This window comes from Rhipicephalus sanguineus, chromosome 5 (genome assembly GCF_013339695.2).
Source record: "Rhipicephalus sanguineus isolate Rsan-2018 chromosome 5, BIME_Rsan_1.4, whole genome shotgun sequence".
Classification (NCBI taxonomy): domain Eukaryota; kingdom Metazoa; phylum Arthropoda; class Arachnida; order Ixodida; family Ixodidae; genus Rhipicephalus; species Rhipicephalus sanguineus.
The window spans coordinates 51088816-51112524 of record NC_051180.1 but is presented as its reverse complement, the minus strand read 5'-3'; the positions used below and the strand labels follow the sequence as shown (position 1 = coordinate 51112524).

Here is a 23709-nt window from a genome sequence, read left to right as displayed (position 1 = left end):
AAACGCGTGAGGGGGAGACGGAAAATTAGGTGGGTAGATGAGATTAAGAAGTTTGTAGGTATAACGTGGCAGCAGAAAGCACAGGACCGGGTTGATTGGCGGAACATGGGAGAGGCCTTTGCCCTGAAGTGGGCGTAGACAGGCTGATGACGATGATAAATTCTTAGTTCTGTGCGTGAATTTGAAAATTACGTTTTCAGCGCACGGATGGCTGTTACTATTTCTCTCAGAAAGGGTGAGTGGGTTGTAACATGAAGGCGGCACATTTTTGCAAAAGCATTGATGGTTGTTTCGGAAGCTGCCGAACATTATTGCAATAGTTGCTTAAAAACATAATAATTTGAAGCAAAATTATGGTTCTATTGCAAAATATTTATTTTAAATTGCACTTTTAGTTCAAATAGGTCTCTTCTATCTTTTATGTGTTTTCTAAGTGCAGTTACGCTGTTTACTTGTTTTTTCAGCCTCTAACATGATTGTTTACATATAATTTAATTAATTTTATTGTTTAAGCTCTTCTTTTTAATGTATTTTGCCGGGTTTATCTTAAAAACGATTCTGCTACGATGCGGGGAGGTCAAGGTTAAGTGGCTTCAATGGTGCACGGTGGCACTATTACATTTTCTGGAAGGAAAAAAATAGGATGCTTCCACCTCTATGGGCGCTTCCTTGGGCCATTGCACAACTTTTTTTTTAGTGCGGTGTTTTGCAAAAGACAGTTAAAATGAACAAAGAAGTAGTTCACTTTCGCAGCCTTTAGACTTTTCCACTAAACCTCCCAGTGGTATGAGACAGTTTCGGCTGTATCATTCTCTTCTACCTTAGTAAATAATACAGACCTTTGTGTAACCGGGTGTAGGTAATGTGAGTAGTAATGCGAAGCTTTACTAGAAAAAACATACCGAGACGTCGTTTTCTCGTTGTCCATAGACCATTCCCGGCCCAGGCGATGAGGACAAACACAGTGTAGTAGCTTTTAGAGCTGCCCGTATAGACAACAGAGCTTTAGAACTTTTTTTTAAAGGCTAAATAAAAATAGGCAGGAAAGAGCGTCTTAAAAGCTTCTTTAGATGAAGCTGACCCGCCACCGCTGAGGTAGACTGTAAACCTTGTACTCTTAGTAACCCGTTTAGAGTAAATGCAGCAACAGTGCGCAGCGGAAGAAAACCATGGTAACGAAAAAAGGCACACGCTGTCTTTTAATGTATGAAAAACGAAGCAGGGCCTATTTGAGTTCGTCTTTTCAGCCTCGACTGGACAATTGCAGAACGCTTATCAAACATTTCAGGATCTTTGGGAGCTCGCAACTGTCGTTCTATGATCATTTCATGTGGTTCTGGTGTAATATTGTTTGAGCAGTCTCTTTAAACTCTAAGATAAGAATTTGCCCATTATATACTTGTAGTATACTTTCACTATGACTTCTTGGACGACAAGATACCGACGTGCATGTTACAAAGGGCTTAGTAGTCAGTAATATAGCGGACGGGTTTGTACGCGCATTGTTCCGAAGAATTCAAGAGCTAAGCGAGTAAGGAACTCAAAGCAAATATCAAACCAAGGAAAGGGGAGGGGGTGGAGGAGGAAGGGGAAGTGTGGGTTTTTCCTCTATATAAAACCTCTTAGCCGGCACCGAAGGCCGAGCATGACATAAACAGCTGCATTTCTTTTCTCTTGCTTGGACGAACGTAGTTCAAGATAAACAATGCAGCGTACTCTTATGCCGATGTTCCCATGCAGCCTTCAGCCTGTTGACATGAACAATTGCAATCTTGTTATCAACTAAATCTAACTCAATACTTCATATTCTTTCGCACCATGTAATTGAGAGGGAAAGAATATGAGCTCACAAGAGTGGCTGTAAACTGAGAGTGATGCGGTATACCGAACAAGACCGCTTGTTCGGTATACCGAACTGCGACGCTTTGTGTGTGATCTCCTTCGCATTCTCTCTGTCTCTCTTTCTTTTCTCTTCTTTCAATCTCCCCCATCTGTTTCCCCGGTGCAGGGCAGCATACCGGTTTCAAACCTGGTTAACATCCCTCCCTCTCCTCCTGTTTTCGTTCTTTGATCTATCGGTAGAATACGAAAAAAACACGTAATACAGGAACTCAGCTCACTTAAATGGTGGCCAGGGGTGATACGTCGGTCGTAGCTCCATAAGATGTTGTCCAATATTTGAAGGTCGACATCGTCGAAGAGTCCCGGTGCTGGGTAGCCTCTGAAAAAATAAAACGACATTGTAATTTATTGAGCTATTTCGCATGCCTAAATGCACTCTTCATTCCTGACAGCTCGAGAAGAGTGCACTATAGTCAATATAAAATGCCGCAATTTTTTCTTTGATGACATAGCTTCATGTCAGCTTATATGAAAACATTGCAATGGTTCCGGCTGTACATCAGAAGCATTTGGCTTGCACAGGTAGGGATGACGTGCAGGAGTTTTGACGTTAACAAGAGATGCAAACGAATACCTTCAAAATTCAAAAAACCATCATAATGCCTATAAAAATTCAAAGCTCAGACGCGAAACAAATATATGAAAAGTGCGGCATGTTTGCAGCAGTTATCATGACGTTACAGTTATCATAAGCTCAAACAAGGCGCAAGTTCTGGAGAAAATGGAGGCTTGAAGAGATAAAAAAACTCTTGAAGAAGAGGTTGCTGGGAACAGTTAGAGACTTGAGTAAGGCAAGAACATTTTTCGAGGTGTTGGCTACAGCGGCAATTCCTGTTGAAGAATGTTTCGAGCCACAAATGTCATTTTCTATCTAGAATCGTTCAGAAAACTTGCAGTGACTCAATGAAAAGCGGTGGCTTGGTGACTTTTCGTCCGAGCTCACTAAAGACAAATTTTTTTTTAATGTGGCAGGCGACGTTTAGGATTGAGAATAAAAAAAATTAAAAATCATAGCCTCGTGTACACGTGCCCCGTGTACACGTGCTTCGTGTGCACATATAGTCCCGCACGTCTTACTAGATTTTTGTCTGATTTAGCCTTATGTTTGCAAAATGGCCTTAGATGTGGCCTTACCAGATAGCTAAGGCCAAATATATGCCGATAGCAGATATGCCGATAGGTTTGCTTTGTCCCTTTTCTGTGAGCTCATGTGCCTTACGGCTCCATTTGTGCTTGTAAATTTGCAACTGTACAGTTTCCCACCTGCATGGTCCTTCATGATTACACTATACTGTAAATAAATAAATAAATAAATAAATAAATAAATAAATAAATAAATAAATAAATAAATAAATAAATAAATAAATAAATAAATAAATAAAATACCGATCTCTACTGGCGGACATCGGATAGCACTAGCCTGTCACAAAACAAAAGCATTGACAACAAGAGTAGAGATGCCCGCTTTTGATCTCCTGCCATGCGGCGTCATCGCCGGTAATCGCAAACAAATGCAGCTGTTGTAGCTATAGTGATATAGACGTTTCAGAAAGGTCCATGCAGTTCAACGCCTCATCTATACATAGAAGAGACGTTGGGCAGTTCCATGAATGTAGGTGTGTCTTGAGATGGCTGGGATACATTGAACCAGGGGCCAATGAGAGACGGCGCTCATGCATCCCATGCATCCCACCGTGCGGCGTTTCCGCACTCCAGCGAGCGTGCTGACGGCTGTACTCACTGTACTGTCGTATCCCTGTTCAAATGAAAGAATGCCTGTCGATGCGTAAACGGCACTACAGTTGTGCAATAGAATATTAATGATACCTAAAGTGACATTTTGAGGGCGCATTTAGCGTGGCTATATATTTCCGCAGTATTATCTACCTCGTCGTTTAAATTGATGCATGTAACCGTTAATAATGATGATATGTCTCCTTGCTACCACAAATGGAACAATCAGAGACAGCTCAGAGATAAACAGTAATGTTCTGTGCCTATTTTACATCGTATTCAGTACTGAATCTTGCTCGTTCATTATTTTATAGAGGAATAATGGACCAGATATTCTATACTAGTTGTTTGCTCTGATAACTAGCCGAGAGCAAAAATGATAGCAAATAGTAATCGGAGACTATTTTCAGAACAACAGATATTATATTTGCGAGCGATGAAAAAAACGATTTGATAAAAGATAAAGACATGTCGACTCTGCACCCGCCGTACGAGCTTAACAACTAAGGTGCAGCGCCACTAAACTACAGGAAGCGGGTTCGATTCCAGGTAACAGGGGCGCAATTCGATGGAGGCAAAATGCGAAAAACACTCATGTACTCAGATTTTGTCGCACCTTGAGCATTGCAATGACGTAAAAATAGCCCGCAGTACCCCACTACGGCGTGCCTCGTAATTTTGTCATGTTTCTGACACAGAAACAAAAACGAATTTATTTTTTAGGTTATCCCGAAAAAACTTTATTCCTTTCATGACTTACGGCGAGACATGCAGACTACAAAAATAACAAAATACTCATGATAAAGTGCTTCTTTCACATCCGCGCCTGCGCATCCATTATTGCAATGGTTAGAAAGCAGTTGAATCGTTGAGATAGGCTAGCTGTATATTATTCAGACAGCTCTTCTTACTTCGCGCTCTTGGACGTCAATTTGCTTTAAGACTTTATGCAACACAGTTTGACTTTGTCTAAGTCTGTTTCACGAGCAGCTTGTTGTGAGCTACGCGTCACATCTTGCAAGCGGTAAAGAGACCTTTTTTTACAGCAGAGCTGTTTTGCCCGCCGTTTGCCCAGTTCACGACGTAGACAGGAAATTATTATCATGCCGGCGCGGCTACGCCAAGCCAAGTTAAACATAGCTGTGCCTAGTTAAGCCAAAGTAATCATAGCCAAGCATAATCAAGTCTAGTTGAGCATGGCAATTCCTAACTAACTAACTACAATTAAGCTACTAATGAAAGTCTAATTAGTCCTAATTAAGCAGAGTTGAGGTTTTGGTGTGCCCAGTCATGCCGAGGTCGGCAAGGTGAGCAAGAAATTTGTCTTTTTACGACATCTCTAATTTTGTCACAGCTATCATTTAGGTTCTGCATGTAACGTGCCAACGTGTATGGAAACTACTAACTGTTCGCATTCATCTATACTGCACAGTAATACACAATACCCGGCTCTCACACTGATGGACAATCCTGCTTTACGTTTTTTTAAGCCTTGGGACATTTTCCATAATATTTTACTGTACACAATAAGCATCTGCATTCATATCATAGGGACAACCGACCACTTATGTCAGAGGTTTGTCTTACACGGTGATTGAGTGAAACTTTATTGAAGACGCCAGGCGGTATAGGGCGGGGTGGGTCTTCCATAACGAATTGGTCGCAGACTTTACAAGCGAAATTAAGAAGTCAGTTGACTTATATGGCCGTTGTTCTGTACCTCAGGTTAACTCTTTAATTAGTCGCTGACTCTACAAACGAAATCAAGGAGACGTCAACTGACTTATATGAGCTTTGTTCTTTGCCTCAGGTTAACCCTTCCGGCCCCGTCGTCATCAATTGACGACACCGTGCAAAATTTCCCCTAGCACACCAGAAACGAAACCAAAACTGCTAATTGTTGGGGGACTATTTCTTCTATGATCTCCACTGCGATCGACACCACTATAGTGGCATTTTTTTGGAACTGGGAGCCACAAAGTAGAAGTTTTACCGAAGTCATAGGTGACGCCGAGGCAGGTAAGCTGATGCGGGTAAGCGCCGTTTTCAAAGCGTAGTCACGAAGTTGTTTCAAGGACTTCCACACTGCCGAATAGGACGTTGGCTCAGATTTTGTGTGTTCTAGTGAGCAGCAGAAATAAGAAGTCACTTTTCCAATTTCACGAACACCGAGCCCTGATGACCTAATTTGGCGCCATGTTGGTAAATCCATATATACTTACACCACTGCCTCAATTTTAGGTTTGTGGTCTTTTCAGGCTTTAACTCTTTAGTAACGCCCAGCGAGGCTGTCGCTGTAGAAAACGTAGCTCGTCAGCCTATTGTTTTAGTCTAGCATTTCATCGATGTCGTTCCTGATGTACAACTTGTTTCTTTTCATTTATATACCGCTATGCACTGAGCAAACACTCAGTGCTTTAGTTGTGTTCTCTGAGTTTTTGTAAGAGACGATGCATGTATATTTAGACGATGATTCAGCTGGCGTTTTTCTGAATATTATTAAGACGACTGGACAAGGCTCACCCATCGATACATGCATTGCTAGTTTTTTTAACCATGCATTTCCTGCTAAGTTTTGCAGCCGGGATTAATTGATCTGCACGAAAACGTTTAACTGAGACAAATACAGGATTATTTGTGGAATTCACTTACCAATTTGTTAAAGCGTATGAAATCCAGGTCTGAATTTAGAAGCACGTTTAATATTATGACCGCCCTTTTTCCGTGGTATTAAGCTTCCTCTTCTAGAACTGAAGTTTTCTTTTCTTTTTATTAGATTCATCATGAACTTTACTGAGATTGAAATAAAAGAAAAAAGCGCTTGTGATACTCTTTTGAAGTTAACTATTCCAATGAAGAACTCGTAGATTGGGCACTGGATAAGCTGCCAGTTTTTCTGCAATATTTTACATATCTATCGCTTTATTACAGACATAACGAATCTAAGCATCATTGCCGGAGCGCTAATACGTAAGCATATTATAGAAAGAGCGACGCATTAGACGCTTCTGAAAAATCTTTTTAACATCAGTCACTACATAGAAAAGCTCATGACATATGAACGGGACCGCACTAATGTTTGATCTCTTCGCATAATGATTTACCGGCAGTGCGCATGTAGTCCAGTATTGGCTGCCAGAATATTTTATTTTCAGTGCTATTTCCCATACATGTCTACTATTATGTAGAGAGTGTGGTGGTTTATGCTTTAATATACGTCACAATCATTTCCGGATCGCTTTAACACATCAACCTTAAATCGAGTCTCTATACATGCAGAAGTTTGAATCACCCTCCTTAACTTTATAGGTTTTCAGTGTTATGCTTGAAAAACAAATATATTCCAAGTTCTTGTTTCGTTGTGAGATAGGGTAGTAAAACGCTTGCTGAAACCACTACTTGTCGCAGGATGTTACAAAGAAAGCGCACGGAGATCTGCAAATGTAAGCTAGCGCCTATCACAGATATATGACGGAATTTAGGTGATTCAGCTGTGCTAAATGATACAGATACAATCGTGTTACATTAGTCGGCACAACTGTGGGCTGCAACATTATGTCGCTCGCGGGGATACCGTGTCTAAGCTGAGAGACGAGACGCCTGCAAAGCGGTTGTTCCTGTTATACTAAAGTACGGCAATCTCCTCGTATATTTTGAGCACGCCGGCACCGTATGTCAGGCTGTTTCGTCGCTAGACAGCGCCGCACAAATACACAGATGCGAACCTCTTCCGCCTCTCGTGTCATAGAAATCAATGTTCCGGCCCGAGGCAGAACGTCTGTTAGCAGAGACGACAAGCAGACTAACTCGATGCGGACCGGCTAACCTATAGCAACAAATAAAAAAGATAAAAAAGAGACGCAGTTCTCATGTTTCCGCGCCTCAGACTGCTCCGCGTCGCACACGTCGTCGCATCTCACGGTGACATGGCGGGAAACCCGACAGGCTAAAAGGCCTTACGAAGAGAAAACATAAAGAGGTCACCCCATTTTTGTGTGTCTGTTTCGTTTGCTTTGGTCCGTGCCAATGTTATAAGGCATCTTCTTCCGAAATAGTTCCAAAACACTTTTTTTCTAGCGTTGTCGGCTAAAATAAAAGCTCCTTCTAGTAAAGCCAACCGACACTCTTATGTCACCGGCATCCCCCAACCTTCAAAAAAAAAAAAAAAGAAGAAGAAGAAAAATTGAACGCTGCGTTGCCGCGGCGCTTCTTCAATGAAAATGGCACACGGAGTCTCAGCTCCTGCTTGGAAGTCGCAAGAAGCGCGTATGCGCACACGTGCGTTCTACAGTCAACGGCCTTTGCCTGCGGAAATTGAGATCGATATCGCGAAAAATAGCCAGATGGAAGTGAAACGTTCAAGCGATATAAACATAGCAGCAACCAAATATCAGTAAAGAATGGGAGACGAGGGGAAAAAAGAGGGGGCGGTGGTAAGCTTTGAAGCTCCCTGCCCTAGGAAGGCGCCGTGTGCCATTCGAGGCACCCTATTCATGCCCGCTCGAAAAGCCATACATCAGGCAGCCCAGCAACGTTGGAGTCCAAAAAAGCATATCGAGAGAGAGGAAGCGGAAAGTGAGGGGGTGGGGGGTTGTTTCCAAGAAGAGAACCGTTTGTCTTCTCCTGGCACGTGAGTTACAGTGCTAAGGAGGAAAACGTGGCGAAGGGAAAACCGCCTTAAAGAGAGGATTCCTTATAAGCATCTGTTGTGACATCCGAACAATGTTAGGTTGGTTCTTTGAGAACCAATAATTCCATCCCTCTGAGAACTACTCAGTAACATTGCATTAAAAAAAACTTGGAGGACGCTTGAGCTTCGCCTTCAAGAGTATAACGCGACAGCGTAATTGGGCCGCGTGCGCCTCGCCTTTGCTAACCTGGCTTTGTTTCTCCACAGCGCAACATCTCGCTGACCAGGACAAACCCCAGCCCTTCCTTTCCTATACTGATATCCTGCAACACACCAGGCTGAGTAGACGCGCTCTATCCCCACCTGATCCTAAATTAGATAAGTCCCCGCAGGTCGCGTGGCGACGCTTACAATCATTATCCTTTCAAAATCCTTATGCCTTGTCCAAGGTAGGTCCTTCGGCGTACAATCCGCAATGTAAATTCTGTCCCCAGACGGCCACCTTATTCCACATGGTCTGGGAGTGCCAATACAATCCCAATATATCGGCCGAACACAATCGTACAAATAGTCGAGTGGGAGGCGACCCTGTCCAGCAATGACCCAGCGCAGCAACGAGCGCTGGTCCAGGGCTGGGCAGAGATACTCAGAAAAGTATTCCGGAATACAGATATCGAAATACATGAACTGGAAGCCTAAAATACAGATACTGAGATACATTTGCCTTTAACGTAACGGGATATTTCGGAGATACTTCTGCAATAAGGCGAAAAAAGTATTCCGGAATACAGTTACTGCGATACAGATACTGGAATACTTTTTTTTATTTCAAGGATGCTCATACTACGCAAGGACACTTATTAATGCAGCATAATGTTGTAATTTAAGTTGCAACGCATCGAAACGTTCAGTTAATTTATTTACTTGTCACAGTACCCTCAGCGCCATTAAGCCATTGCAGGGGAGGGGGGCGGACAAAGTACATAATTAGTAATAATGACAATTACAAGTATCAATTGCAATAAAAATACACTATTTCACAGCAACAGTAACAATGATTGGACACCGAAATCGACATACTTGGCGAACAAACTAAGCTATACTAGAAGTAGAACACTTTAAGCAAATCACTCGAATCACTAATGAATCTCTTCTAGTGCACTAATGAACCTCAGTGAATTGAAAAAAAGCACACATTTATTTTGAAGATCTGCTTTGCTAAGAAGGTTGCTGTGTAAGCTTCCCAAATAGGCTGTCTTCTAACAGCGTCGGTTCAGCCTCAGCACAAGACTCACGAAAAAAAAAGTTTGTCTACCGCTGAAGGCGAGCACACATTCGTGTTATAGTGAATAAATACTGCCTTCATAGCCGGATCACCCTGCAGCCTGGAGATATCTCTTCTCGGGTCATCTAGATACCGAAACACTTCCGCCCTCACTTAGGTTGTTCTGACTGTTCAGAATCCGAAGTCGGTCCCCATCTTCGGAATCCTCAGCCGTCTGACCCTATCGGCTTCGATGAAGCTCTCACCACCACCGACGCTACCAGCACCCATTTTAGAAAGCCGCAACAGGCGAAGTCGGCTCCGGCGGTGGGGGAGCCTGCTACCACAAAAGACCGTTTCACGCATGTCATCAATTAGGAACGCACCCCGACATTGGAGAGGTGGCTGAAAGCGCGTCAAAGATAGCCATCTTCTAGTCACTTCCGCCGCGACTACGGGAACTGCTTTTGAAAGTGTCGCCGCTTTGAGAACTGAACGCCCGCGAAGCATTGCAAAGCCTGTTCCAAGGCGGTATCCGCGCGGGGAGTCGCGAAGTAATGGCTTGCCACCCGAAAAAAATTAGGCGTGCTGCACTGACCTTGAGAGACAGCGACTTTCGTCGGCAGAGGCCGACAACACTGCCCCCGCGATTCTGCCGTCTGCGTTGTCGCGCGCTTTACCACATGGATCATTCTGTGCTTGAGCGGAAACCATCACCGCCCTATCTGTCGGCGACCGGCGGCGCGCCTTTGCTTGTCTTGGCACAAAAAATCGTCATTCCCCCATTGGAAACACGCCTCAACTCATTTCCGACACAAAACAACAATGTAACGAGCTACCCGTGTCCCGCATAGTATCGCGATACAGGCGATACATCGTAAATGTATTTCACTACTGAGATACAAATACATTTTTCAAATGTATCTCGATACAGAAATACAGATACTCAAAAGTATCTCTGAAATACCATCGCGATACTCTTGTATCGCGATACTGCCCAGCCCTGCGCTGGTCGAGCAAAGCCCGGCCGGCCGCAAGAGCAAACGGTCTTCCAGGCTAGGAGGTCCCACCACTATAGCGACTCAACCTGTTAGAAATCAATGTTTTATTCTCTCTCTCAGTGCATGCCTCATCCGCGCCGCAAGGAAAAGAACGTCTGTGCGCGTAACATTGGCCGTTTCAAATTATCCTAGAACGCCCACTGCAATTACAGTTGCGCTGTGCCCAATTCCTCCTCTTGCGAATCAGCGAAGGGCCCACTACGCGTCCGTAAGGCAACAGGCGAACCTACGCAGCTGCTCACTTTGTTGATGCTCTTGCTCATGATGATGATTAAATATGCCTGAGCACTTTGTAACGGGTGTTCCTTTAGAACACCCACTCATTGCACAGTTCACATGATTGGACGCCTGGCGCGATTCTGCGCTTCTCCCGCGCAATATTACGTGCGTTAAGATGGCTCCTCCTACTGCATGACATTCATGTAGTGTTTTTTCTCGAAGCAGTTTCAAGCAATGGCGTGGCTCTGTGGTAGAATACCTGCTTTCCTCGCAAACGGGCTAGTTTCGATTCTCACTCGAACCGAAGTTTTTTATTATTTATTTTATTTGCATCTTTCTCAATTTCTTGGTCACGGATAACGCCGATTTTTCGTTCACATCCAACGACGCCGACGCCGATGCCGACGCCAGAATTTCTGCGAAATGAGCTCTTTAACGCTATCGCATTAAAACGTACGCCTTCTTATTTAATAAATATTGTATACCTAGCATTCGTTGTGCCACAGCTGTTGCCCTCGAGCAACGCTTATTCCCATGGGAGGATCGGCCACTCGCCAGAGTTTCGACGAACTCTTCTCTCCCCCACCAACGCCATTTCGGTACGGTCCGTCTTCCACCGTGCTGTGCCGGCCTCCACCGAACTGTGAGTGCCCCGACCGCGCAGGCGGCATTCCTCAGGCTTCTTGCCCATGGGAATCAAACTGACTTCAACAGTACCGTGTAGTGTCGTGCATGGTTCACTATACTATCGGTCAACGCCCCGCCTGCTAGGAGGACGTCCTGAAAGTGGGCGGACAATGTGGACCACGCCCCAAGCGCCGTGGAGAGGACGCGAAACAATAGACTTATACGTTATTTAAGGCCGTGCCTGCCTCTTGTCAGAGGAGTCGCCCCAGCCGACTTTGTCATGCTGGCAGGCCTTGAACTACGAAAACTTCACCTGTTATAAATGTTGTTATCGCTTCGCTAAATGCTTGCCTCGTTTTCCCGCTCCTGGGCGAAGGCCCGTCTTTGGCTGTGTCGGCTCTCTTCTACACGCTACCATTGCTACATTGCAACTTCTCAACATATCTTAGGTTCCTTTCATCTCAAAAACAAAACTTCAAGCATCGGCTTTTAACGCGACAGTGTGAATGTAACCGCGTCGCAAAAATGCCGGTGTCAGCGTCGACGGCGTTGGCTGCGAGCGAAAAATTGCGGTGGACGCAAAGAATAAAAACCGGGGGTTCGAGCCGGAATCGAGCCCAGACATTCTGCATAACAGACAGGTGTTCTACAAGAGATCGTAGCCAGCGCTTCAAACTGCTTCGCAAAAAAAAAATGGCGTCAAAATTAGCACAGTTTCGGTTTCTGAATCTGGCTCAATTGAAAAAAAAAGAAAAAAAAAAGCTCTCCGCACATGCAGCCTTATCTGAACTACTTCCACGGATGCAATGCTCCTGACTTTGTTCTCCCAACAATCACGGAGTACAAATGCAAACAATGCCGGAATTTCACCAGCACTACAAATAAACATGATATATTTATTAAAGCACATCTATCTATGCCTGCTTTGTCTTGGTGAGCAGTTTTGCGAGTCTGCGTGGTTTGCCTCCAATAAGTAAAATGCACTTCAGTATTGCGCTATCGCTAAAGTGTGGGATTGCGCAAACTACTAAAGAAAGTTTATTTCCTTGAGCACACAATCTTTATACACCGCACAAGTGCCACCAGGCATGTACACAGTGATGCTACCGAGGACTTCTGATTTGGAGCAATTTTTGGAGCAGCAAAATTTCCGTTTTCGAGCATTCTGGAGCAGCAAAATTTTCATCTTGGAGCACTTTGGAGCATATAATTTTGCATCTGGGAGCACTTTGGAGCAGCGAATTTTACATCCTGGAGTGCAATACAGAAGCATATTGCATTAACATTCAAGCACCTGAGTATTATTATGGGGCTCTTATGAAGGCTAGAAATATTTCAATTCATTGCAAATCTCATGGAAAAAATCATCTCAGGAGCATAGGCGTGCGCACAGGGGGGGGGGGGCAGCCCCCCCCCCAAATCACCTAAGAGAGGGGGGGGGGCGCGAAATCTGCCCCGTACATTGACTCTTGCGATAGCAATTATATGGACACTCTCGGCGGATTTTTGCCGTCACCGTTGCCGTAATTTTCCGTATAAAGTCCAAATTAATAACAACATCACCACGCGCATTCTAGCCGCGGGTGAAAGCTCGCGAGCGCTGGCGACGAACGCGGCTGAAGCGCAGATTAAACTAGCCGGCCGTCTGTCTTCGTCGCACGGACAGCGCATGAGATAACATCTTCCCGCGTGCGGGCCTGCCGTCGATTGCTCATCACACAGAGAGGAAACGCCCCGCCCGTCTTTCGTAAGGAGCATGAAGGGACGCCAGGGGAGAGGAAGGGGGGGGGGCGCATCGTTCGAAGGGCGCAGTCGCTTGCGCGCGCGCTATCTCGAGGCATCAGGAGACGGCTCGTAAACTTGCTGTGCTCTCAACGCTTACTTCGCGTTGAGAGAACTCAGAGCAAGAAAACGCTTCGGTTCCTGGAGGGGTCATATTCCCTTAAACCAGCGTTTTGTTGAGTTACGCGAGATCGGATCCAAAAGAGTTAGCTGCTAGTCTTACTTCGTTTCACAATACAATTTTAAATGCGAAGCATTTCTTAGCGAACCTCTGGCACTTTGAGCGTTTCTATCTACGTATCTATCTATCTATCTATCTATCTATCTATCTAGCCGCCTACGTCTGGGTGCTCTCATGATCGCCTCCTCAACTTGGTGTAGACCAAAATTTGCATGGGAGGGTAAACGGATTTGACGAATATGACTGCCGGGTCATGATATGAATAACTTTAAAATCTTGCCGCGTACGTCGTCAAACCCTTTCCACTAGACACGTGTGGCACATACCCGTTTACCACGGGCCGCGGTGTACGGGTATGCGCCACAGGTGATTGAGTTGATATCTACCCAGGAACGGCGAGAACAGACATTGTTAACTTAAATGCTAGAGCGTTAAGGAAAACCAACATCGGCAGCGTTGACTCAACGAATGGAAAGAATGAAAACTAGGATCCCAGCAGGAATCGAACCCAAGCATTCTGCGTGGCAATCAGGCATTCTACCATTGAGCCACGCCAGGTCTATAAGTTGGTTTGGAAAAACAGCCTGCGCAGGCGTAATATTGGTGCAACGTCAATTGTGTTTGTGGTGCTGGCTGTCTAATTTTACAAGAAAGCAATGAACACTACATGATACTCCTACGATGTCTACTCCTACAATACAGGCGCCATATCAGATTAACGTCTGTAGTTCCAGTGTTGGCTCCGCTTTTATAGCAGTCTAATAAACATTACGTTTGTATTCCTATGATTCAGCAAGCTATATAGAAGCATTGCTCGACCCCGGAGGAATACATTAACGAAAGTTACATATGATATCCACATCACCGCACCGTGAAGTGCACTTAGTCCGCCAGAACGACGCGGTGTCCTCTTCATTTCTTACGAGGCTGGGCGATGGCCTCATGCTGACCGAGAATGATGCCAGATTGATTGACAGCCGCTTTGTAGACTAGGCTACGTAGGCCATATACGCCCAGGTAGTCCACAAATACGACAGACACCATCCACTGATGTTGGTCTACGTAGCACTATCCAGGCCTACCAGCCTCGACGGCCTATACCTCACCAACGCGAAGGGTGGCTTCAGGTTCCGACATGTCGCCGGCTCTGTCGACAGACAATTTGTCGACGAAATGACCGAGGCATCCACGAATTCCAACAGCTCTACTATACCACATACTTCACTACACATGGACCAGCTGCTGGCGACCAGTCATGACCAGCTGCTGGCGCTCACTGATCACGGTGATGATGCCTTTGTTCAAGAACTGTCAAGAACTTCTTGCACACATGCACACGGGTTCGTGAAACGTGCATGCGTTCTGGGGACACGTATAAGCACTACATATCAGCTCACCGCTTCTGGTGTTGGTAATACCCACGTTGCCATTAGCAGCGTTACCCAGCCGTAAACAACTGGTTATATAACACATATGCGGCTCTTCAACACATATAAGTGTGCGTATAAAATTTATACAAATCTTTAGCGTCATTTTGTAACGTGTCACTCAGTAAAAAAGTTACGCCACAGTCACCTACCGCCACATGATTCGCATAACATCGACTCCCACGGTACGTGGGATCTGCCGAATTTTTTTTTGGTATCGCATTCATTGCTTCGCTCTTAAGCGAAACTGAGTTTTTTTAACCGTCAGCTATTGACCCCCGAAAGCGAGGGGCGGTCGTGTAACATGGCGTAGCCGCTTCACTGTGGGCCGTCAGCAACGGCCGCCCGCTACTGACAGCTGCGCATTTGAGGCTGCTCCGACCAGGAGATATGATTTTACGAATGAGATGACATTTTTAAAAAAGCAAGCAAAAAATTCGAATAGGAACCCTAGCACGTAAGCTCGAAAGGGCAGGGCCTTTTAGGGGGTATTTACCGCAGAGTGATTACAAACTCGGACGTGCTGGCGGAAGGAATTACTAAAAAGCTGTTCTGGATGAAGATCCATGGATAAAGTATATCTGAGGAAAAGTGTCAACTGGCTTCCACCGTTCGCGTGCTCTTCCATAAACGCGAAGCAAGAAAAATTTGATATTGTCCCATATATCTACTGCGAGCGATCCCAGATTTCATTCCGCGATGTCCGGAAACAGAAGTGAGACATTTTAGCGGCACTCATGTAGTTATTACTGAACATTGCTTTCCTTACGTGCCGTGCGACGCTTGAAACGAGCTATCAGCAGCGTTTCTAAACCTCCTTGACTGACGACGTCCGCCGATGAATCGCCGTCGCACTTTCTCGCTACCGATAGGCCTAGACGTCACGAGGCCCTGCGGAGAGCGCGTTTTGCTGTCGAGCTGACTTGCAGAACAGAAGCTGCGTCGGCACCGTGCATGGCATCGTGGCTTACTCGGAACGCACGCACGAGCGCCATTTATTCAGCGGAAGAATTCTTGGTCCATGATTGCGACTTTATTGGCAGCCCCAAGATCGAGCTGCACATGTTTTGATGCGCCGGCGGTGCGATTGCCAGTGATAGATGCCCCCAAACCTGAGACTTTGGCGCAGTTTGGCGCAAATTTCGTCGATATTATCAGGATGGCGCAGTAAATACAATTTGGCGCACTTTGGCGCAGTTGGCGCAGGAGTGGAATCAATGTGTACAACAATTAGCTTCATAGAAACGCAAGCTCTTTGCTAGATAACTTGACAGACGGCGTGCTGACGCATTCAGGACCTAATATAACAATGTTTTCAGCTTCAATGATTCTATCTCTCTCTCTCTATCCTAGATCAGCCCACTCATGCGGCCAACTCATATTGCCGTTGCGAGATCCGATAAAGGTTCCTTCACATGCAATGCCTCGTCGCCTGATGGTAGTAGCGTAACGCTGGAAGATTCGCTCCGCCTACGCGGTGAACGATTTATTATAGACACGGACGCATGCGCCCCACTAGCTATACAAGCGTCGTTACCTCGGGTTACGACTCGCGCAATGCTTCGCATCATTTGCTAGGGGCTGAGGATTGGGATTGTTGTGAAGGAAGATCGGATATTGTTTCAACATAGATATAGGATGGATAGGTTTATGCAGGATAATTCTACCGAATGTCAGGCGCATTTATTGAATGCCGTGAATGTAGAGACATTTCCGTATGTATATATATATATGTATATATATATATATATATATATATATATATATATATATATATATATATATATATATATATGTATATATATATATATATATAATATATATATATATATATATATATATATATATATATATATATATGTATATATATATATATATATATATATATATATATATATATAAGAGAAATCAACAAAATTATAACTTTACTCGGATTCAATTAGGGGAAGATGCTGCGGAAGCGTGTCGTGGTACGGGAGTCTATTTCATGGAAAAAGCCATTACAAATTTTAATAAGCCGGGTGGTTGGGGATACATCCTTATTGAAACACATATTTTTCAGGCGAAAGATTACGCTTGTACAATAATATTGTTTATTTCGTGTTTTGAGAGGACAGGCAGGCAGGCAGGCAGGCAGGCAGGCAGGCAGGCAGGCAGGCAGGCAGGCAGGCAGGCAAAGAACTTTATTATCATCCGGAGGCGGCGGGACGGGGAGGTTAAACTCCACGGCCATGTCGCGGGCCCTCTGGATGGCCCTAAGCTGGTTTCCTTTGTCTTGGCTAGTGAGCAGATAGTTCCAGTCCGCCTCCGTAGAGGGAGACTCGCTGCTCTCGCGCAACGCAGGGCATTGCCACAGCATGTGTTGTAAGGTGCATTTGGGGTGGCCACAGCGCGGGCACCCCGGCTCTATGCCATCCATGTACTTGGAACATTTTAATGGCGATGCATACGCCTCCGTCTGTAACAGGCGTAGAGTGATAGATTGAGCCCTGTTTAAGTGTGGGTGCGGCAGTGGGTACCTCCGCCGCTCCAACTGGTAATGTTTGCAGATTTCATTAAATGTTAACAACGGATCTCTGAAGTACCAAGTAACGTCAAAGTCAGTCTCTGAGTTTTTTTGTGAACAATATTAGGCTTTAGTAATCACTTCTCATAATTTATCAACATGATCGAATATATCGCGCTGCAAAAGATAATTACTTATGCCTGACGTTAGGCGAAAATCTGAACTTATTTCTTTTCAAGAGTGTGTAAAAGTACATTCTACGTTATCTCCGGGTGCATAATTCATTCAGTCTGCATTATTCCCTTGAAATGTAACAGCTCAAGCCAAATACTTCTGAAACAAAAATTTACACTCTAGAAGAAGGCGTTGATATGTTCTATGCAGAGTAATATTGCTCTCATTTGCGTTTTTGCAAAAAAAAAAAAACACGCTTCGAAGTATGTGAATTGCTCGGTGGGCGTGGTGTATGAAGTCCCACTTAGTTGTGGTCGGGTTTACATCGGCCAAACTGGTCGCTGTTTGAACGTCAGAATTAGGGAACATGAGTTGTCACCTGGAGATAATTCGGCAGCACATTTGAGCGCACATTGCCATTCCTGTTCTCGGTTTTCAAGCGTTTCTATCCTTGCCAAAAGCTCAGATGCTCTGGCCCGGGAATTAATGGAAGCTTTTTGGATAAAGAAGAAAGGCGACTTGTGTCTAATGACACATTTATTTATTTATTTATTTATTTATTTATTTATTTATTTATTTATTTATTTATTTATTTATTTATTTCAAATACTTTCAGAGCCCGAGGGCATTACAGAAAGGAGTGGTTAATACATGTTCAAGTGTGCAGTAATACATGCAAGTGTGCAATAATACATTTTCTGAACATACAAGTTAACAAAATAACGTATCTTGAATGGCACTTTTAAAGCTGGTGTCAGCGATTGCAGCGATGGAGGCGGGAAGGTGGTTCCATTCCCTGCTGGTTTGGGGGATAAAAGAGTCATTGTATAGGTGAGTTCGGCAAAGTCTAACACCAACTTTAAGGTTGTGGTCAGGTTGAAGAAAAAGATGTAGTCAGGTTGGAGAATGTAGTCAGGTTGAAGAAAAAGATGGTTTTTTAACTCTTCATTTTCATGATAAATTTTGTGAAAGAGGCAAAGACGAAGACATTTACGACGTAAGGACAGATCCTGAAGTTGTAATGTCTTCTTCATTGTGGATACAGAAGCGTAGCGGGAGTAATTGGACAGAATAAAGCGGGCTGCGCGATTCTGAACAGATTCAAGTGAGTTGATTAGTATGGATTGATTCGGATCCCAGATGCTGCAGGCATATTCTAGTTTTGGACGGACTAAACTTGTATACAGAACTAATTTTAAACAAGAGGGCGCTTTAGAAAAATTACGGCGCAGGTAGCCAAGAGTACGGTTAGCATTGCGGGTTACGTAATCAACGTGCATATTCCAGGATAGGTCGTTAGTGATATTAACTCCGAGATATTTGTAGGAGTTGACGGAATTCAAGGGGGCTCCTTTAAGGTGGTAAGGGTAGTGTGTGCTGTGAAAGCGTCCGGTTATTCTCATGACCTTACATTTACTAATGTTTAGTTGCATAAGCCATTTGTCGCACCATAGGGATAATTGGTTAAGGTCATTTTGGATATTTAGTGAATCAGAGGAGTTTGTAATTTTGTTATAGATAACACAGTCGTGTGCGAAAAGTTTAATTGATGAAAAAACGATACTGTTAGGGAGATCATTTATGTAAATAAGAAACAGAAAGGGCTCAGCACGGACCCCTGTGGCACACCGGACGTAACAGAAGAAAGAGTAGACGAATAATTGTTAGCAGTGACATATTGGGTTCTGTTCGAAAGAAAATCTTTAATCCAGTTGAATACGTTAGCGTCAATATTGAGTTTACTTAGTTTGAAAAGAAGCAATTCGTGCGATACCGAGTCAAATGCCTTTGCGAAATCAAGAAAAATGCAGTCTATATCGAAACCAAGATCAGTAGCTACAAAGAGATCATTAGTAAACGTTAGTAGTTGGGTCTCACATGAAAACATTTTCCTAAATCCATGTTGGGAATTATTAAAGAAAGAATTGTCCTCCAAAAATTGTACTAAGTGCGAATATATGATGTGTTCTATGATACTGCATGGGATGCTTGTTAGTGAGATCGGTCGGTAGTTATCAGCTGAATGAGCATTACCTGATTTGAAGATAGGGACCACCTTCCGAACTTTCCAGTCGCTGGGTAATATGGAGCACCGTAAAGATTGTTCAAAATGTTTCGAGCGAATTATTGCTGAGTACACTCCAGTTATTTTTAAGATCTTTGAGTTCAGTAGGTCAGCACCAGCGGAAGAGGAGATCTTCAGGTTATCAATAAGCTTTGTAACGCCATCCCAATCTATAACAATGGGATCCATAGGGAAAAAGTTTCGGTCAGGTAACCATGGTAACAATGCAAGAGCAGTTGTACTGAAGAAGGAAACAAATGCGTTGTTTAGTAGAGTGCATGACTGGCTAAGCGGGAGCATAGTTTCATCGCTATGAGATGAGTCGTGTTGTTGCACCGCCGACAATGCTCCAAAATTTTCTAGGGTTACCTTGCAGTACAGACGGCAAGGTGGTGTTAAGAAACGAATCTTTTGCGCTCTGAATCGCACATGTCAACTCTTTATGAACTTGATGATATGCTGCCCAGTGATCAGTATTATTAGTTCGCTTCGCGCGACGGAACATTCTTTTTTTTTATTTGACAGACGTTTTAAGGAAGAGTTGAACCATGGTGACCGGGAATTAAATACGATTTTCCTTTTACGAATATATTGCTCGACCAGGTACAGAATTTTTTCTTTATACAGGGTCCAGTTTTCTTCTACAGAGTGATTGTCAAAGTTGCTCATATAGCCCTCTGCAAATAATTCCAATTCAGCTATCATGGAGCTTTTGTCAGCTCTGTTGTAGTCCCGTATTATTTTATATTTTTTCGTATTTCCATGTCGCATTTTTAAGGTAAAGTGAATCAGTGAATGGTCACTTAGTCCTGGGAAATAAGTTAACCCAGAAACTAGCTCTGGAAAGGTAGTAAATATTAAATCAAGAATACTGAAAGATGTTGCGGTTGTACGAGTCGGCTCATGAACAAGTTGAGTAAGATTGAAGTCAGCACACAGGTTAAGGAATTGCGTACATTCGGAGGAAACATTTTTAGCGGTATTGGACTCGTTACTCCATAGTATTGTGGGAAACTTGAAATCACCTAAAATAAATACAGGAGAATTGGGATACCTAATTACAAGTCTATTAAGGACATCATAAAACTCATTAGAAAAAGAAGATGAGGCAGATGGGGGACGGTACAATGCACAAAAAATAAATTAACGATTTGCAATAGAGAGAGAGAGAGATAAGATTCTTTAATGAAATGCCCGGAGAGGTTAGCCTGGTTTGTCGCCTGGCTTGCTATTCCAGGTGTCGGGTGATTATGGTATATACAATGATCACATATACACCATATACACACAAATAGTACATACAGTCACAAACACACATATATACATAAGAATAGTCCTTCACAGGCTTTGGTTAAGCTGAGTGTTCTTCAAAAACGCCAACAGCGCTTTTGTGCTGCGCATCGCACAACTGCTGTCTTGCCACGGGCCGAGAAGGTGCCGCAGCTCCAAGCTCGAGCCGCGTTGCAAATGAAGTGCCTCCTTCAGAATCTGTCGTTCTGCGTCGTAACGGGAACAGTCGCAGAGTACGTGCTTTAGGTCTTCCCGAGTGTTACATGTGGTGCACGTGGGTGAGTCCGACTGCCTGATCTTGTGCTTGAAGTATTTCGTATAAGCAACGTCGAGTCTCAGCCGGTGAATGCAAGTTTCATCTTGTCTGGTTAATCCCTGTGGCATATGAAAGCTACACATAGGGTCTATTTTGTGCAGCGGTCCGTACTGGTTGTTGGCATCGCTCCATATTGTTCTCTGCAGATTACGCGCGAACGCAGACACCAGAATCGCTGCGTCTTGTCTTGAAAAAGGAATTTCAATTTCCTCAGATGCTGTGTCATGCGAAGCTCTGGCAGTGGAGTCAGCTCGAACATTCCCTTCGATGCCGCAGTGAGCGGGCAGCCACTGCAGTACTACATCGTGGTGTAGTTCATGAGCATTATTGCCGAGGCGCCTGATGTCTAGGACTAGTTGATCTTGCCTACGTGGAGATTTCAGGGACTGCAGTGCGGCTCGTTAGTCGGAGAATATCACCCAAGAGTCGGGTCTCTGATCTTTAATATATGCAAGCGCCCTCCGCAATGCAGCCAGCTCAGTGGCAGCGGCGGATGTACGGTGGCTGAGAACGGCTGTGATGGTGTCATTCGCCGACGGTATCCACACGCCTATAGCAGATGATCCATCTGTGACAGACCCATCTGTATAAACGTGACGGCGGGTTCTATAGTTGGTGTTGATGTGTTCTAGAGCGAAGTATGTCAACGCCGGCCCAGGTGTGTTTCTCTTGCTCTTGAACCCCAGCACTGTCGTGATTGTCGTCCAGGGAGGAAGCTGCCATGGAGGCCCCGTCAATATCGACGGCTTTTCATACGTCGGGGGGAGTAACATTCGCACCTCAGAAATGCTGACTGAAGCAAGTGGATGATCTTGCACCCTTGCCGCAAAACGCAGATAGACTTGGAGGAACTCTTGCTTCATTAGCATGGCAGCCGAGAGACGTTTGCTTTCTGTCAAGGTCCCTACTGTCGATGTATTTTTCGGTAAACCTAGGCACACCCTCAAGGCTTTGGCTTGCATGCTCGTGAGCACCTGAATATTTGTTTTGGTGAGGCCCTGTAGTGCAGGAAGACTTTCTTTATTGTGAGGTATGGAAAAAAAGAATAAAACCTCGGCCTGCACTGTACCGCAGGAGACCTTCACATAATGCTGTATACATTCGCCGTAGTGCACTCACGGAGCAGCCTTCAGCTTTACTTGACATCATGCGGAAGATGTTCGCGTATGATGCGAGCTTCTCTTTTAGTGATCGAATGTGAGGAGACTACGTCATGGATCTATCGAAGATCACTCCCAAGAATCTGTGACTTGACACGTATCGGATGTGAGAGCCCGCAATCTTTAACTTGTAGTGGGTCATATCCCGTTTGGTAAAGGCAATGGCGGCACACTTGTCGGGTGTCATGGATAGTCCACGTGTTCGTAAAAAAGTCTCAATGGATTTAATGGCCTTCTGCAGTCTTCCGCGTAGTACTCGACGGTTGCGGCCACTGCTCCATATGCAGATGTCATCTGCATATAAGGATATCTCAACCGATGCAGGGACACATTTTTCCAGACCAATGAGCGAAATATTAAATAAAGTCGGGCTTAATACACCACCCTGAGGGACCCCACGAGGCACTGTATGAAAAGTGGTGTCGCCGTCTTTCGTAGTCATGTACACCGACCGGTCAGTGAGATAGTCAGAAATCCAGCTGTACATACAGCCACTGACTCCTGCAGACCTCAGATTGTGTAAGATCGCCTCGTGTGTCACGTTATCAAATGCGCCCTTGATGTCGAGGAACACAGCAATGGTAATGTTATGTGCAAGTTTGTTAAGCCTAATGCAGTTAGCAAGATTGATGACGTTATCTATGCTATTGCGGCCCTTTCTGAATCCCGACATCTGTTGGGGATAGGCGTTAGCGCTCACCAGAACCCAGTCCAGACGCATCAGCACCATCTTCTCCATAATCTTCCCCACACAGCTGAGAAGAGCTATCGGACGATAGGAGTTTATATCTGTTGGATTCTTGCCAGGTTTGAGGACAGGGATGATTCGAGCCCGTTTCCAACTAGGTTCGAGGCGGCCCCTCTTCCAGCTGGCATTGAAGATAGCAAGAAGGTGCATCTTCGCCTTGTCACCCAGATGCGACAGCTCAGCATAGCTGATGGAGTCAGGTCCAGGAGATGATGTTTTGTTTACTGAAGCCAGTGCGCCGAGCAGTTCCTGGAACGAGAACGGCTCGTCCGTCACACTAGTGTCTACTGTCACAGCAGCAGAGACATCCTGTGCCAGTCGTGGTATGGTTGCGATCACCGTTGCTGTAGTTATCTTGTAGCAAAAAGCCTCCGCCATGTCCAACTCACTGACGTTGCGGGATAGGGCAACAGAACTAAAAGGATGCAGTTGTGTCGGCGGGATCCTCAAGCTTCGCGCTATATTCCATATTCTAGACAGAGGTTTTCTGGGATCAAGCTTGGAGCAGAAAGTGCGCCACTGTCGCCTGTCCAGCTTGTCTAGATAACGTTGAATGCGTTTCTGCGTTCGCCTGGCAACCAGTTCTAAAGACGATACAATAGGAATAGCTGAAGACGCGAACA

General features: G+C 44.6%; 1 protein-coding gene across 1 annotated transcript in view; it reads right to left on the bottom strand.

The window, feature by feature from the left end:
* LOC119393622 (glycine receptor subunit alphaZ1) overlaps positions 1-23709 on the bottom strand; it is a 231411-nt gene that overhangs the window by 71103 nt on the left and 136599 nt on the right. The window contains exon 2 of the mRNA XM_037660731.1: positions 2121-2221. Coding sequence (XP_037516659.1) covers positions 2121-2221 — 101 coding nt within the window. The remainder of the gene's footprint in view (positions 1-2120; positions 2222-23709) is intronic.